This window comes from Agelaius phoeniceus, chromosome 2 (genome assembly GCF_051311805.1).
Source record: "Agelaius phoeniceus isolate bAgePho1 chromosome 2, bAgePho1.hap1, whole genome shotgun sequence".
Taxonomy (NCBI): Eukaryota; Metazoa; Chordata; class Aves; order Passeriformes; family Icteridae; genus Agelaius; species Agelaius phoeniceus.
Window position 1 is genome coordinate 15,905,815 of NC_135266.1, and position 12,722 is coordinate 15,918,536.

The 12,722-nt window shown below is 38.3% G+C and overlaps 1 protein-coding gene across 4 annotated transcripts in view; it reads left to right on the forward strand.

Moving 5' to 3' along the window:
- The window catches only part of SH3KBP1 (SH3 domain containing kinase binding protein 1), a 211,907-nt gene that overhangs the window by 144,306 nt on the left and 54,879 nt on the right, over window positions 1-12,722 (forward strand). For all 4 annotated transcript variants that reach the window (XM_077172590.1, XM_054628054.2, XM_077172595.1 and 1 more), the window contains one exon: window positions 6,025-6,100. In XM_077172590.1, coding sequence (XP_077028705.1) covers window positions 6,025-6,100 — 76 coding nt within the window. The remainder of the gene's footprint in view (window positions 1-6,024; window positions 6,101-12,722) is intronic.

A 12,722-nucleotide genomic window follows, 5' to 3' on the forward strand; every position in this document is an offset into this window, starting at 1 on the left:
CTGGGGTCCTCCAATATCTCACTGCATTCTTTCTCCATGTCTGTGTGGACAGGCCATTGACTGCTCTTATCTCCCAGCCTGAGGCCCTCCAGGGTCTCAGAGACTGGGTACCCTTATCTGAATGTACCCAGTCTCTGTTTCCTCCCCTGCTGAGCCAAGGGAAGTTCACCTGCTCCAGGCTTTGAGCTGGCAGTAGAAACGTGTGCAGTTTTGGCAGCTGGGTCTCCCTGTGTTATTGGGGAGTGCATTGGGCAGATGTTCCTGACTGATTGGTGTTAAAAACCACAAATAATTTACATGCATATGGATGGTCTTTCTAGCAAAGCAAAGCTGTGAAGAAAGTAATTACAGAGGAAGAAGCTACTGTAGATGACTGAAGCAATCAAATGTGTAGACAGGTGTTTAGTTCACTTTTGTTCAAGAACTTTTGTTTTCTCTGTAAATGTTTCTTAAAATTCCCATTACCCTCTTTGAAGTCCCCCGTGGTGACTCTTCAGAAAAGTGTTAACTCTGTTCTTTTGGGAAAGCTCAGGATAGCAATACTTGATCATACTGTCACAGAAAGGGCTTTATGTGGAGCTGAATGTTGGTAGCATGGGAAAAAATGAAATCTTGGACATTTATTTTGTTTCTGACAGAGTGAGAGCATTTTGACATCTGAAAGTCTTTGGGGTGTTTATATTTTTTCTCTTTTTCAGATTTTAAGGCAGAACAGATAGGATGGATGGAGAACTTGACACTCCTTAAGCACTTGATGCATATTAGAAAAAAAAGAATTAATTTGGCTGCTCCGTCATGACACCAGCAGTATGGATAGTCAATGAGAAGATAGTTTATGCTCCTGTTAATTCAGAGCTAGAAGGCTCTAATAACCATTTCTGCTTCTTTGTGAACAAATATTCTCAGTTACAAAGACACACTGAAGGCTACAGCTTTTATGCTCTCACTAATAGTGGCCCTGGATTTGCATATAAACCTATATATTAGAAAATTCTCATGCATATAAGCCACACCTAAATATACTTAGGTGAATGTTAAAAGGAAGTATTGTGGTCAGAGAAACATGATACTTTTTTCCTCTGACCCAGTCATTGAGGTTTTCTGAAAATCTAAAAGTTGAAAAGATACATAATTGCCTTTTCCTCCCTTCTTTTAGGCACTAGTGCACATTGTTGTATTTTCAATATTCAAACTGACAAACTGTGTTAAGCTTCATGTTTCCAGCTCATACAGCCTCTTCTTATTAATTCTTTTATGTCTGATGTATTCCTTAAGAATATCTTCATAGAGTTGTATTCCAAGTAGCAGTTTCCAAAACATTTTATCTAGGATAAATACCTCAATACACTTTCCAAAATAAATGATGATGCTGAGTAAATCCTTTTTTCCTTATTCCTGAGTAAATAAGCTATTGCTTCAAAAAGGCTTTATTGTTAAAGGAGTCTCAAAGGATAAGTATGTTACTTTGGTGCAAAGTGAAACAGAACCTTCTGCATGGACCTATCTGTGCACATATGACAATTCAATTCAAATTTTCTGATGAAATATTTTAGACACACTAGACCTGAATAATAAAAGTAAATCTACAAGTCAGTTTTCAGCCACAACAGAAAACCCTGAAGTATAATGATAAAATATCCTGAAGGAAGAAACTTGGTCACTGGTCTACTTTTTTCTCCCTCTGGTCAGAGCTCAATAGTTGTAGGAACAACCACAGTGTCTTTAGGTGAGAAAAACTCCATTTGTTTACTGTCCATTTTGTGTTCTTTTTCTCTTGTGTTCTCTGCTGTTACAGGATTGCAGTTGACACAAAATATATAAATGAAAGAAAATTAGACAGTTCAGATTGTACCATGACCTCATTTACCTGACTTTGTGGCCACCTAAACAATTTTTGTAATCCCTGTTAATTCAGTGTCAGAGGAAACTGGTCTGCAGTAATGCAGATTTGCAGTGTACCAAAATGCCATTGAGGCCCACAGAACTGGATATTTGGTGCTGGGCTGTCCCTCCATTGGCTTCATTGATCAGTTTAGCATCAACACTGCCAGGTTGCTGCTAAATCTGCACCATGATTTGGTGACAGCTAAATAATCTAATTATGCTCACCTTGCCCAAATAGTGGGATTAAGATTCTGCCTCTTTTGTTGATAATATTCTGTTGGTTTGGGAGTTAACCTAGGCTTGGAGTCAGAAAACACAAGCTGTTTCCACCATGTTTTTCTTGTGTGACAGGACTAAGCAAGTCAGAGTGACATCTACAGAGAAATACAAGCGGAACAAGGCTCACTGCCACCACCTAGAAAAGGGATTTATGATAATCAGGATGCTGGAGGAGGACAGATGGAAACTGAAACTTTAGGAGTGTCTTTAGGAATGTCTCTGTACCACCAGGCTAGAGATACAAGGGCACAGATTAATATGCTGCCCTTCTTGCTGGTGATGAAACCATTCTGCAGTTAAGAATCCAAGATAGTTTTAGAGAGAAAATGCTGAACTTCACTTGTCTTTGCAGCCTGGTATTTAGGACACTACTGGGAGATGCCATTATGGATATTCTGGTTCATGCTGCATTTGACTTTTAATTGCAAACATTATTGACAACATGATAGATTTAGGTAAATGAAGTGAGACAGTTTATGCTGGGAGATGTCAGGGATTGCTGACAGGGTTGAGGATCCTGTTATTGGATATGGAATGTCTAAGTTCCCAAAAAGTCCTTCAATTCCAAGTCTTGTTTTGTGCCTGTATTCCAAAGGGCTAAGATGTACTTGCTTCTTAGGAATCCTGAGCCCAATAGGTAAGAATTAATCAGGTAAAAGACTAACAGCAAAGCTGGAGCTGTCTATCAGTACTTTGTAGCATAGATCAATGTGTCTAGAAGGGCTTGGACCATCTTGTATGTAAAGGAAGAACAGAGGAGGAGAAAGAATTACATTGAAATCTTCAGTTCGACATATTGGGTGTTCTTTGCTCCCATGTTTCCTTTTTTTAGAAGTGAAGGTTTTGATAAATTGTACTGGGCCTTCAACTGAAGAAGACAACAAAATATCCTGTAGTAACTGTTTTTGAAAAGAAAAGTGTATGTCATGCAGATTGGATCAGCAAAAATTCAAGTTGGGCTTGCTTTGTTCTCCTCACCACTAAAACACTTGGTAGATATTTGACCTGTATGGGAGTATGAGTGGCATAGAAGAGTTGGAGAGAGAGCAGGAAAGTTTCTGGCTTATGTGGGAGATGTTACTGTCTCCCATTTTTGTTTTCTTGTCAGAAAAATTGGTGGCTCTGATAATAATGCTTGCTCTGGGTCTCCAAATCTTATCTATACTTGAGTTTTTAGCCTGTTTTAGCAAAACCATCAGATTTACCAGATCACAGAGGATTCAGTATCTCTTAGAGTGAGGAGAGTTTATCTTGGGTAATTCCTAATGAACAAAAAAGTACTATATTAAGTTTCATGTAGGTGTTTTCAGAAAGTGGTGACATATTTTCCATGCAAATGTAGACCAATTGAAAACATAAATAATAATTTTTAAATCCCACCTCCTTTAGAACCTCTTAACAGGACAATTGAACTTGTCAGTTCAGGTCCACTTGAAACCAGATTTACATGACTTATCAATTTTTATTCCTTTTTCCTGTCAGTGATGCTTGTTTCACCCCTAGAAATCCCAGAGTGTAGTCCCCTCACAATTAAAGAAAAGCAGTTTCACTTGTCTTCTCCTCTCCCTGTCTCACAACAAATTCAGGTATCCCTTCTCACTGGAGTGGGTCCTATGCAACCCTCATAAAAATTATTTTAATTCTTCCTCCTAGCTCCTAATAAAAGAGCAGCCTTGTTTGGATAGTATTCCCTTTACTGTTCACAAATTGGTTCCCAATGCTGATTTATTACCTGCACAGGCTTTTGTTCTGAATGAACAGATGAAATAATGTTTTCAAGCATTGCTCTTGTATCTGCTTTTATATATTAGGAAATTACTTTGCATAATGGATTTTCCACTAGAATACACAAATATCTTCCTTTTTGTGCATGATTCTTTTGTTGTGATCTGTAGCTTGTTAGATTTTAGCCTGTTGTGGGTTTATATGGTGTTTGGTTTCATGGCATAAAATCAATGATTCATGTATGGTAAAGCAATTACTAAAATATTTCCTTTAATTAACTGGTCTTGCATAATAATTTAATCTTTAAAATAACAAAACCTCCCCTAATTTAAAGGGTTTTCATATTCCTTTAGTGAGCATGTCTTTATTGCAGTGCAGTTTAGAGTATCTGTTTTTGTCATTTTCCTAAACAATTTCATGAAGCAGAAATGTGAATAAAGGTTTGATCATGACTGAGCATGTACTGTGGTGTGCAGCTATCTTGAACTGCCCTGTTTGCCTCTGAACCAGAAGCTGCCTTCCCAGTCTTGCTTTCATTTTGAAGGCATTCTGTACTTTTATCTGTGTAAATGCAAATGCCTGGTAGCTTCAAATTCTTCATTATATCTCTTTTAGTACAATTTTCACTGCTTTGCAGATAGATCTCAGATTTATAATCATCCTTCTTTACTTTAAACTTCTTCAACACAACCAGGTCATGAACTTTTCTGTTTTCTCTCTCTCAATTTGCAGATACCTGTCATCTCGTATTTTTCTTATTTCCAGCTAATACTTCTTATCTTTCATTCCCACCTCAGAAAAGAATTTGGGAGATTCTCTAGAGTTTTGTTGTTTATTTCTCTTCCTTAGCATTTCACAAACTCTGGATTCTGAGCAGAGTTATAAGCTCATCAGAAGGGCAGGTGTTTCTTCTTCCACCTGCAAATTAGGTGGCAATGGAATGCCTTTGGTATTGCAATTCATAGTCTGCATTGCTGCCAACATGGATTTAATGACTGTCTTGTGCACAACTCTTACAACCATCTTTCCTCCCTATGTGCTCTTTTTACCAGCCTGAAATCCCTGTGTGTATTTGAGTCCTTTCCATAGATATATTTTCACATATTATTACATATTATTAACATGGAGCTCTCAGTATTCCTTATATACCTTGGAATTTTTCATCTACTCAAAGACCTCTACTTCTATTGCTTCTTATATTGACCAGTGTTTCCTTATGGTCCTCATGGTACCCAGTACTTGCAAGGCTGGATCTCAGCACTGTGGTCTCTAAGCTGTTACTCTGGAGGTCATGAAAGCATGAAGGAGCTTTGTGGTGCTTGTGCAGACCTTGCAGGGAATAATGGCAGCTAGGGCTTTTCAGAAACAATTATGCCAACAATTATGCTTATTTTCTCGTCTACACATTGCTAGGATTTTAAAGATAGAAAACTTTCTTCATAGGGAGACAAGCTGAGAAAGAGGGGGGATAGCATGCATATAATAGGAGAAGATACATAAAGATTAATATCACTGATTTTATTCTATTTTATTTTGGTGGGGGCAGATGGTATTTGTTTAGTGTTACCTCAGCTTACTTGTCTGAGGCAGATTATTGCTTATTATAGTAGTTCACTGTAAATTAGTTACTTTTGCTAAAAAGATATAAAAAATTAATAAAATAAGAAAGAGATGTTGTCGATATAAAAATCACACTCAATCTAGAATGACTAAAATGAATATTCCTTGTATGAACAGAAGTCAAGTGGGTTCCTCTCTGCTGCTTCTTTCAGCTTTACTTTTGGTACTGAATAACACCTTTCCCTAAATCACTTCATCAATTGCTTAATATTCAATCTACCAGTGAAACTTCTGTGAGTCTTCCCTGAAACTCAGGGAAGTGTTAAGGGGTGATCATTTAAAATTGTTAGAAATATTAGTGGAGGGAAATTAAAGGATCACATTTTTATCAATTATTTATACTTTTAAAAAAAGTTAATCCCCAGTAACAAACATAAGTATAGTTTATAATTTGCCTCTTTTTCTTTACTGTCCCTTTTCTACTCCTATATTTTGTATTTCCATTACTATTTTTTATGTTGTCCAACTTTTAACTGAACCTGCAAATTTTAAAGAAGAATAATTATTTTTTTTCAGAGTGTTGGGAAGAAATTACCTCCAGCCACAGCAACTCAGGAGCCAACAAAAATAGAAGTGGACAGCAGAACAAAAAGTAGGTTTCATAGGTTTTTCTTTTTTGCACTTTGTGCTATTAAAAGCAAGCTGAATGCTTTTATTTGGTTTTGGGTAAAAGAGTGTCCTGTATGTAAAAAAGCCAGGATGCAGATAGATATATTTAGGATAAACTTTGAGTAGGTGGTACCTAGACAAAATGCTTTGTTTCACAGAATCCTCTGAATTGTTTTTGCTCTTGTGACCCTACCTCATGTTTTCTGTCACCAAAAATCAAGTTAAATTATGTGATAAACTTTCAGCCTTGGGGATGCTTTGGAATTAATCAGAGTTGAATAAGATCCAAATTCAGGTTGTAACTTGTAGGTGGGTCATAGAAAAATTTCTCTCAGTGCGAATGCCCTTGCCTTTTTCCTCTTTTAAAAAAATTATTGTAATTATTTTATTTTTATTTCTTTATGTAGAAGAAATAACACTGTATGCATGATATAGTTTGTATGGGAAATCAAAGAGAAGGCTCCAGGGAGACCTTCCAGCAGCCTTCCAGTACCTCAAGGGGACCTACAAGAGAGCTGAAGAATGAATTTTTACAAGGGAATTCTCACAAGTGACAGGACAAGGAGAAATGGCTTTAAACTGAGAGAGGGCAGGTTTAGATGAGGTGTTAGAAATTTCTTACTTGAGCACAGTAAGGCACAGGAGCAGGCTGCCCAGAGAAGGATGGCAGTGCTCAAGGCCAGGCTGGCTGGGGCTCTGAGCCACCTGCTGTAGTGAAAGGTGTCCTTGCCCATGGCAGGGGCACTGGGACTGGGTGATCCTAAAGTTTCTGTTCAATCCAAACTATTCTCTGATTCTCTGACCTTCAGTCCTTTTTTGCATCATTTCAGTGCTTAGCAATGACAGTAATGATTAAATCTTTCAGGTATGTCTCTGTGCTGTTCTAGGGAGGCATATGCAACCAGCTTACCAAATAACATAAATATATATTCCCCATCTTTTGATTTTATTTATGTAGAGTTGCAAATAAATGTTACAGATTCTGGTGGAAAAGAGTGAGGGAATTGAACATGGCCATACCTTAGACAAGAAGCTGAATATAACAGAGTTGACTTTCTTTAAATATTGCCCAGTCCTTCTTCCCTGATTTGTTTATCCTTTTAGATAGCAGATAACATTTTGTCTCAGAACTGAAACCCATACAGACATATGCAGGAAAGCATCTGGATCAGCAGGGCAGGGTCTGTCTGAGGGAAGTGTGTGGCTGCAAACTGGTTTGTTCAGGTTTTCAGCTCAGAGTTGCAAAAGCAGCTTGAAAGAGTTTTTAGTGAGTTATTGTCCATTAGCCCCACCACAATCACTGACTTGCTACATCCTCTCATCTTGTGACCCCATGCCAGCAGGCTCTAAGGGAAAATACTGCAAGATTTCAATTGCCCTGAGGAAGTGAAAACTTGAAATACTGAAACATGTGTGAACTGGTAATGCAGAAGAGGGCTCCTGAAGGTGTTTTGGAATTACCTTTGCCAACCTGCAGGCTGAGCAGTTCAAGCTGACCTGAGTGCAGGTCCAGGGGCTTTCCCACCTGCAGCATTAACCCTTGTGTGGGAAGCCAGGCTGCTTCTTTCCACATCACCTTATACTTCTGAATATATACAGCTCACTAAATCCCATCCCAGGGTATGGGAGGTTCAAATGTTCACATTTATAAACTGAGTGTAGAAACCTTCTGACCAATGGTTAGAAAACTGTATCTTCTACTGTGATCCATTGAGCTCTGGCTGAATGTATGGGAGACATTTTTCACTTTTCAGAGACTTTTCCATCAACACTTTTGGCCTCTGGATGGTCCTCCTTTCACCTCATTTTATTTCCCATGGACACATCTTTTCGGCCAGAAAAATCCTTCTTCTGTCGCTGTTTTCATTCAACATCCACTTTGTCTGAGTTGGTGAGAAGGATGGACTCCTTATTTGCACAGTATCTTGTTGCATTTTAACTAAACTGCATTATTTATTGTTTTATCTTTTCTGGAATCTCTGGAGCCTCAGTAGAATTCTTGGCATCTCTGTAAATGCCTAGGAAAGAGAAGCACATCTATAGGAAGGTCTGATGTAATGTAATTATATATAATTTTCCTAGCCTCAAATGACATCACTGAAGACACATTTCATTCAGCTGAAGTTGTCCTTCACTTAAATTGAAAAACCTTTCAGTGCAAATGAAACATGCTTCAGTCTGGTTTGGTGTTTAATATAGGCAGAGGAATAATTTCTTCATAATAAAATTAATGTCTGATAGTCAGAAATGAGGAGTATGATCAGACCTTGGCCCAGGACTATTGTCTGAATAGTATTTGTTATTTCTCAGAAATTCAATTTTTACTTTTTATGACAAACAAGCTTGAAAAAGCATTCAGCCCAAGGATGTTTTCAATGTTCCCATTGCTGTGTTCAGCACAAAAGTATCATTCCACCTTGGACCTCAAGTACTCTCACTTCTGCCCGGGATGCTCGTGTCCCAGTCCTTGTTGGAGCCTTTAACTGCTGAACAAAACAGATGCTGTGCCATTCTCCAAGGAAGTAGCAAGAAACAGAAGACCCATAGACTAAGTTCAGTACAGAGAGGGAGCTTTTGGGTACATGGTTTAGATTCCTTTGGAATTACTCTTGGAGATGAATGCTGCAAGCAAGACAGAGCTTATGTTGGGAGAGGAATAATCCAGTTTTTATTTTTCCTCATTTCTTTCCACGACTATACCTTAGTGCCAACTGGATTAAAAAAATGCAATTGCATTGAGAAAGAGCCAGCTGAGAGAGGAAGCAGGTACCAGCAGCATCTTCCCTCTGCCCACGGGGCTTCATCAAGGAGTGATGGTTGCTGGCTTGTCTCACACTTTGATTCCAGTCTGCTTTTCTCTGTAACTTTTCTGATGTGATGGGGCAGTGATCAGCAGTGAGGCACTTAATGCGCCAACTGCTCTTGGAACATGCAAGATGAGCTAAGCTCTGCAATGGGGTGAGCTGGTTGAAGCAAAAGGCAGAGGTGTGTGGTCTCTAAGGTGCATCTCCCAACAAAACGCTTTGTAAATCTCCCCAAAAATGGACTTAAGATTTTGTGGTGACTCTTCAGGGCCAAAGACAACTTTTTGCTCAAAGGAAGAGCACAGTGAAGGTACAAATCTTCTCAGGGTTTGAGTGATCCCTTGGAAAACATCACTAATCTCTCACAAATGAGGAAATGCATCTTCAAAAAGAGAGCTGTTTAATTTAGATTTGTGGTTCCTAGATTTAGAGGAGTGTTCTGCTCTTGAAGTTCCATCTCTGCCAAGCAGATAGGATGGCACATTAATGCATGAGTGTTTACAATCCTATTTCTGGGGTGGGATATACTGTTTTCTATAAAATAGCTTACTTCTAGTGTGAATGGCTTGTGGTGAATAGGATATGTTGTACAAAATGTATCTAAGTTTTGAAGTAGCTCTATTGGATTCTAAAATTAAGCAAAACAAAAACATCTACAACATCTGAGTGTTATTGCAGATTGCTGGGACTGCATTAATGGAGTATAAATAAGCAGACAACAAAATAGCATAGGCATTAAATCACAGAGTGCCTTGACCACAGCACTTAATTTGATTACTCCACTCACTATTTAAAATTTGTGTTGAGCTACTGCATAGGAGTACCAAGATCATAGCAAACAACTAATCTTTTTGCATGGTGAATATGTATTAATAGGACCATAGCTACTTCTGTTTCTATTTTTTAAAATAAGGTGGTGTTTTGACAGTTCACATCTTACTAAGTTCTGTGAAAATACTTATTAGTACAATCTATTTATGAGTCTTGAGTGTAGCAATTAATAGCAAAACCAATATAGTTTGAATATAGTATTTGGATTTTTTTTGTTTGATTTGTGGTTTTGGTAATAATTATGTAATTTTCCACTAGATTTTGTATGTTTTACTGCATTTCAGATTTTATGAGTGATAGTCAAAGAGAGGAAGTTTAAGCTCAAGGAATACTACCTTAATGCTGCTTGTTTTCTTGCTTAGTATTACTGTTTGTGTCCATATTGATTGCTGTACTTCACTGATGGGGAAATATTTAAGCCTCAAAAATTAACGACACAAAGAAGCAACAATAGAAGTAAAAGAAAGAGATTGTGTCATCCTGCCCTAAGAGGAAAAGCACATTTCAGAGTCACTGTCGTCTTTGAAATTAAAGCTTGAATGAATGTTTGTGAACTGCCTTCTTGAAGGTCTCAGCTCATCCTAAGAGTGTGGCAGGAGAACAAACAGAAGAGTCATGCTTTTGAAGTGAAACAGGATTCACTGATACAGTAAATGGAGTTTGCTCAGGTCTGCTTGGAACAGTATAATATTTAACCAGTCTCTCAAAATACAAACAAACTAATTTACCTGCTATACTGCTGCAGGACCCAAAGTCCCAGAGCAGGTCTGTAGCTTGACATCAGCTCTTTACTCTGCAGTTGTAAATGCATATAGAGCCACTGGATTCTGTCAGTGAAACACTGTCCTTGCAATGGCCTGGGTAATGAAGCAGCCCCTTGCTATTGTTCTCCCTCCTGAGGCAAAGATTTTTCGAGGGGTTGAGACTTTGTCAAAAAGAGCACATTTTCAACCTGGGGGCAGACAATGTTGCACAAAGATACATGATAACAACCCCCATAAAATATCTCATTCTCTTTAGTTTTATCCATTGACTCAGTTCCTTGAGCAGTGCCCATTGCCCATGGTTGGGAGGAGCTGTGAGTTTGCAGTGAGACACTGTGGTCTGACAGAGTAAAGTACTGCTGAATTGATAAAACAGGACTGAAAAGCTCATGAGTATCATCTTTTCTCCTCCCTTAATGTTTCCCAGATAGCTGCTGTTTGGGGGTTTATTAACAGATATATTTTTACCAGGAGGAAAAAAAGAGGCTTCTGGAAGAACTATCTGTGATGTATAAACCCAGCTTTGGATGTCAAATGTAAAAATGAGATTTATCATCTACAGCTGAGGGATCTTAGTATCTTAGTTTGAAGTTTTAATTTGGCTTAAGTTTATTTGCCAGGCATGTAATAGGACATATTGTTTTGACTTTTAGTATTTTTCTGGGGTTTTTTTTCTCATTCAGAAAATCCCAAATTCAGCAAATTCCAGTGTGGTCTATACAATGCTGTGTGTGAAATTAGTTTTTCTCTTTTCTTCCTTCCTATCTAAACATGACCATTGACATTAAGTGCTTCTACATTCTGCTGCGGTATTGTGCCCTACTGAGTAAGGACAATTTTAGTCCTGATGTGACATAGCCTATTAGATTTTTCTCTGCTTTTATTAATCTGATTTTAAAGGTTCATATTATTTTGAGTTCTGTTGGCTTTGTTTTTGCTTGCCTAAATCATATTGGTTTACCTATTCCTTAGGAGAAATTTGAAAGCTGACTTTGTCCAGTTGCTTACATTGCTCCCAACCCATCTGTGATGTTGAGACCTCTGTTGCAGCATGATCCAATGATTATGATCAGTGATTTAGTGTAGGTCTGTCTGAATTGTACTCAAGAAGTCCAGACTTCCACTGTACACAAACCATATTCTTTTTCCATGGCTGTTCCTTCACTCTGTGTTCCAGCATTCAGAGCACAGGGGCACCTGAGCCTCCTCCAGCTCCCTCTTGTGCTTCTCAGAAGTTTCTCCTGGCTCTTAATGAACCACATCATCAATTGGTTGATTTTTGATATTTTCTATAGTTTAATTCCTTGGTTTGCTGTTATTTAGGTTTTCTTTTGTTTAAGAAAATAAAAGTTTATAATTTGGTGGGGAGAATGGACAGAGTTGGGGACCACAGAGTTCTTGACACCAAAACTAGAAGGACAAGTGTATCTGTCTGCTAGAGAGAACTTACTTCCTGATCATCTACTGATATTTCAGATGCTGAAACCACAGCCCTCTCTCCACTCTTGTCTATCAGGGTCTTCATCCTGAAAGACAATTCAAATACCCAGTCTTCAAATAGCAAGCCTGAGGGAGGCTTCTCTGTTATAGAACTCAGGATACCCAAGCCCTTTGCTATCCAAAGCATTTTTTAACCTGAAACATGTGTGATTCATCTGCCTTGAGCAGAAGCTGCACTGCAGACATCCTGTCAGAGTGAAGCTGTGGTGCCTGTTTGCAGTTCTTTAGCTGTACTTTGTGCTTAGCTTCCCACTTAATCTTCAGCTGATGCTGTTATTGAATGGAGGATCAATGTATGTGTCTGAGAATGGATGTTCTGGAATCATCCTTCTTGGGCTCAGTTGTTGTTTACCTCTGAGAATCCAGCCAGTTCTGTATCCCAAAAAAGAAATGCTAAGCCTGTTGCCAGTAACTAGAGATTTGCCTGAGTGTACAGCACTCAGCTTCTTTAGTGCAGTATTGCATCTACATCAGCTCTGGGCTAATTCATTGAATCTATTATTTAGCACAGCTGCTTTTCAGAGTGTGAATATACTCAGAATAGGAAAAAAACCCCACAATGATAATTTAAGGTAGCATGCCACTGAAGTGCAAAATGTGTTGAATCTCATATTTATCTACATGCTGCTTTGCATCCACGTAAGTTAGTGTGTGTCAGCTTTCTACCAGCTTTTACATAAAATGTTGTTATACTGTCTCAAAGACA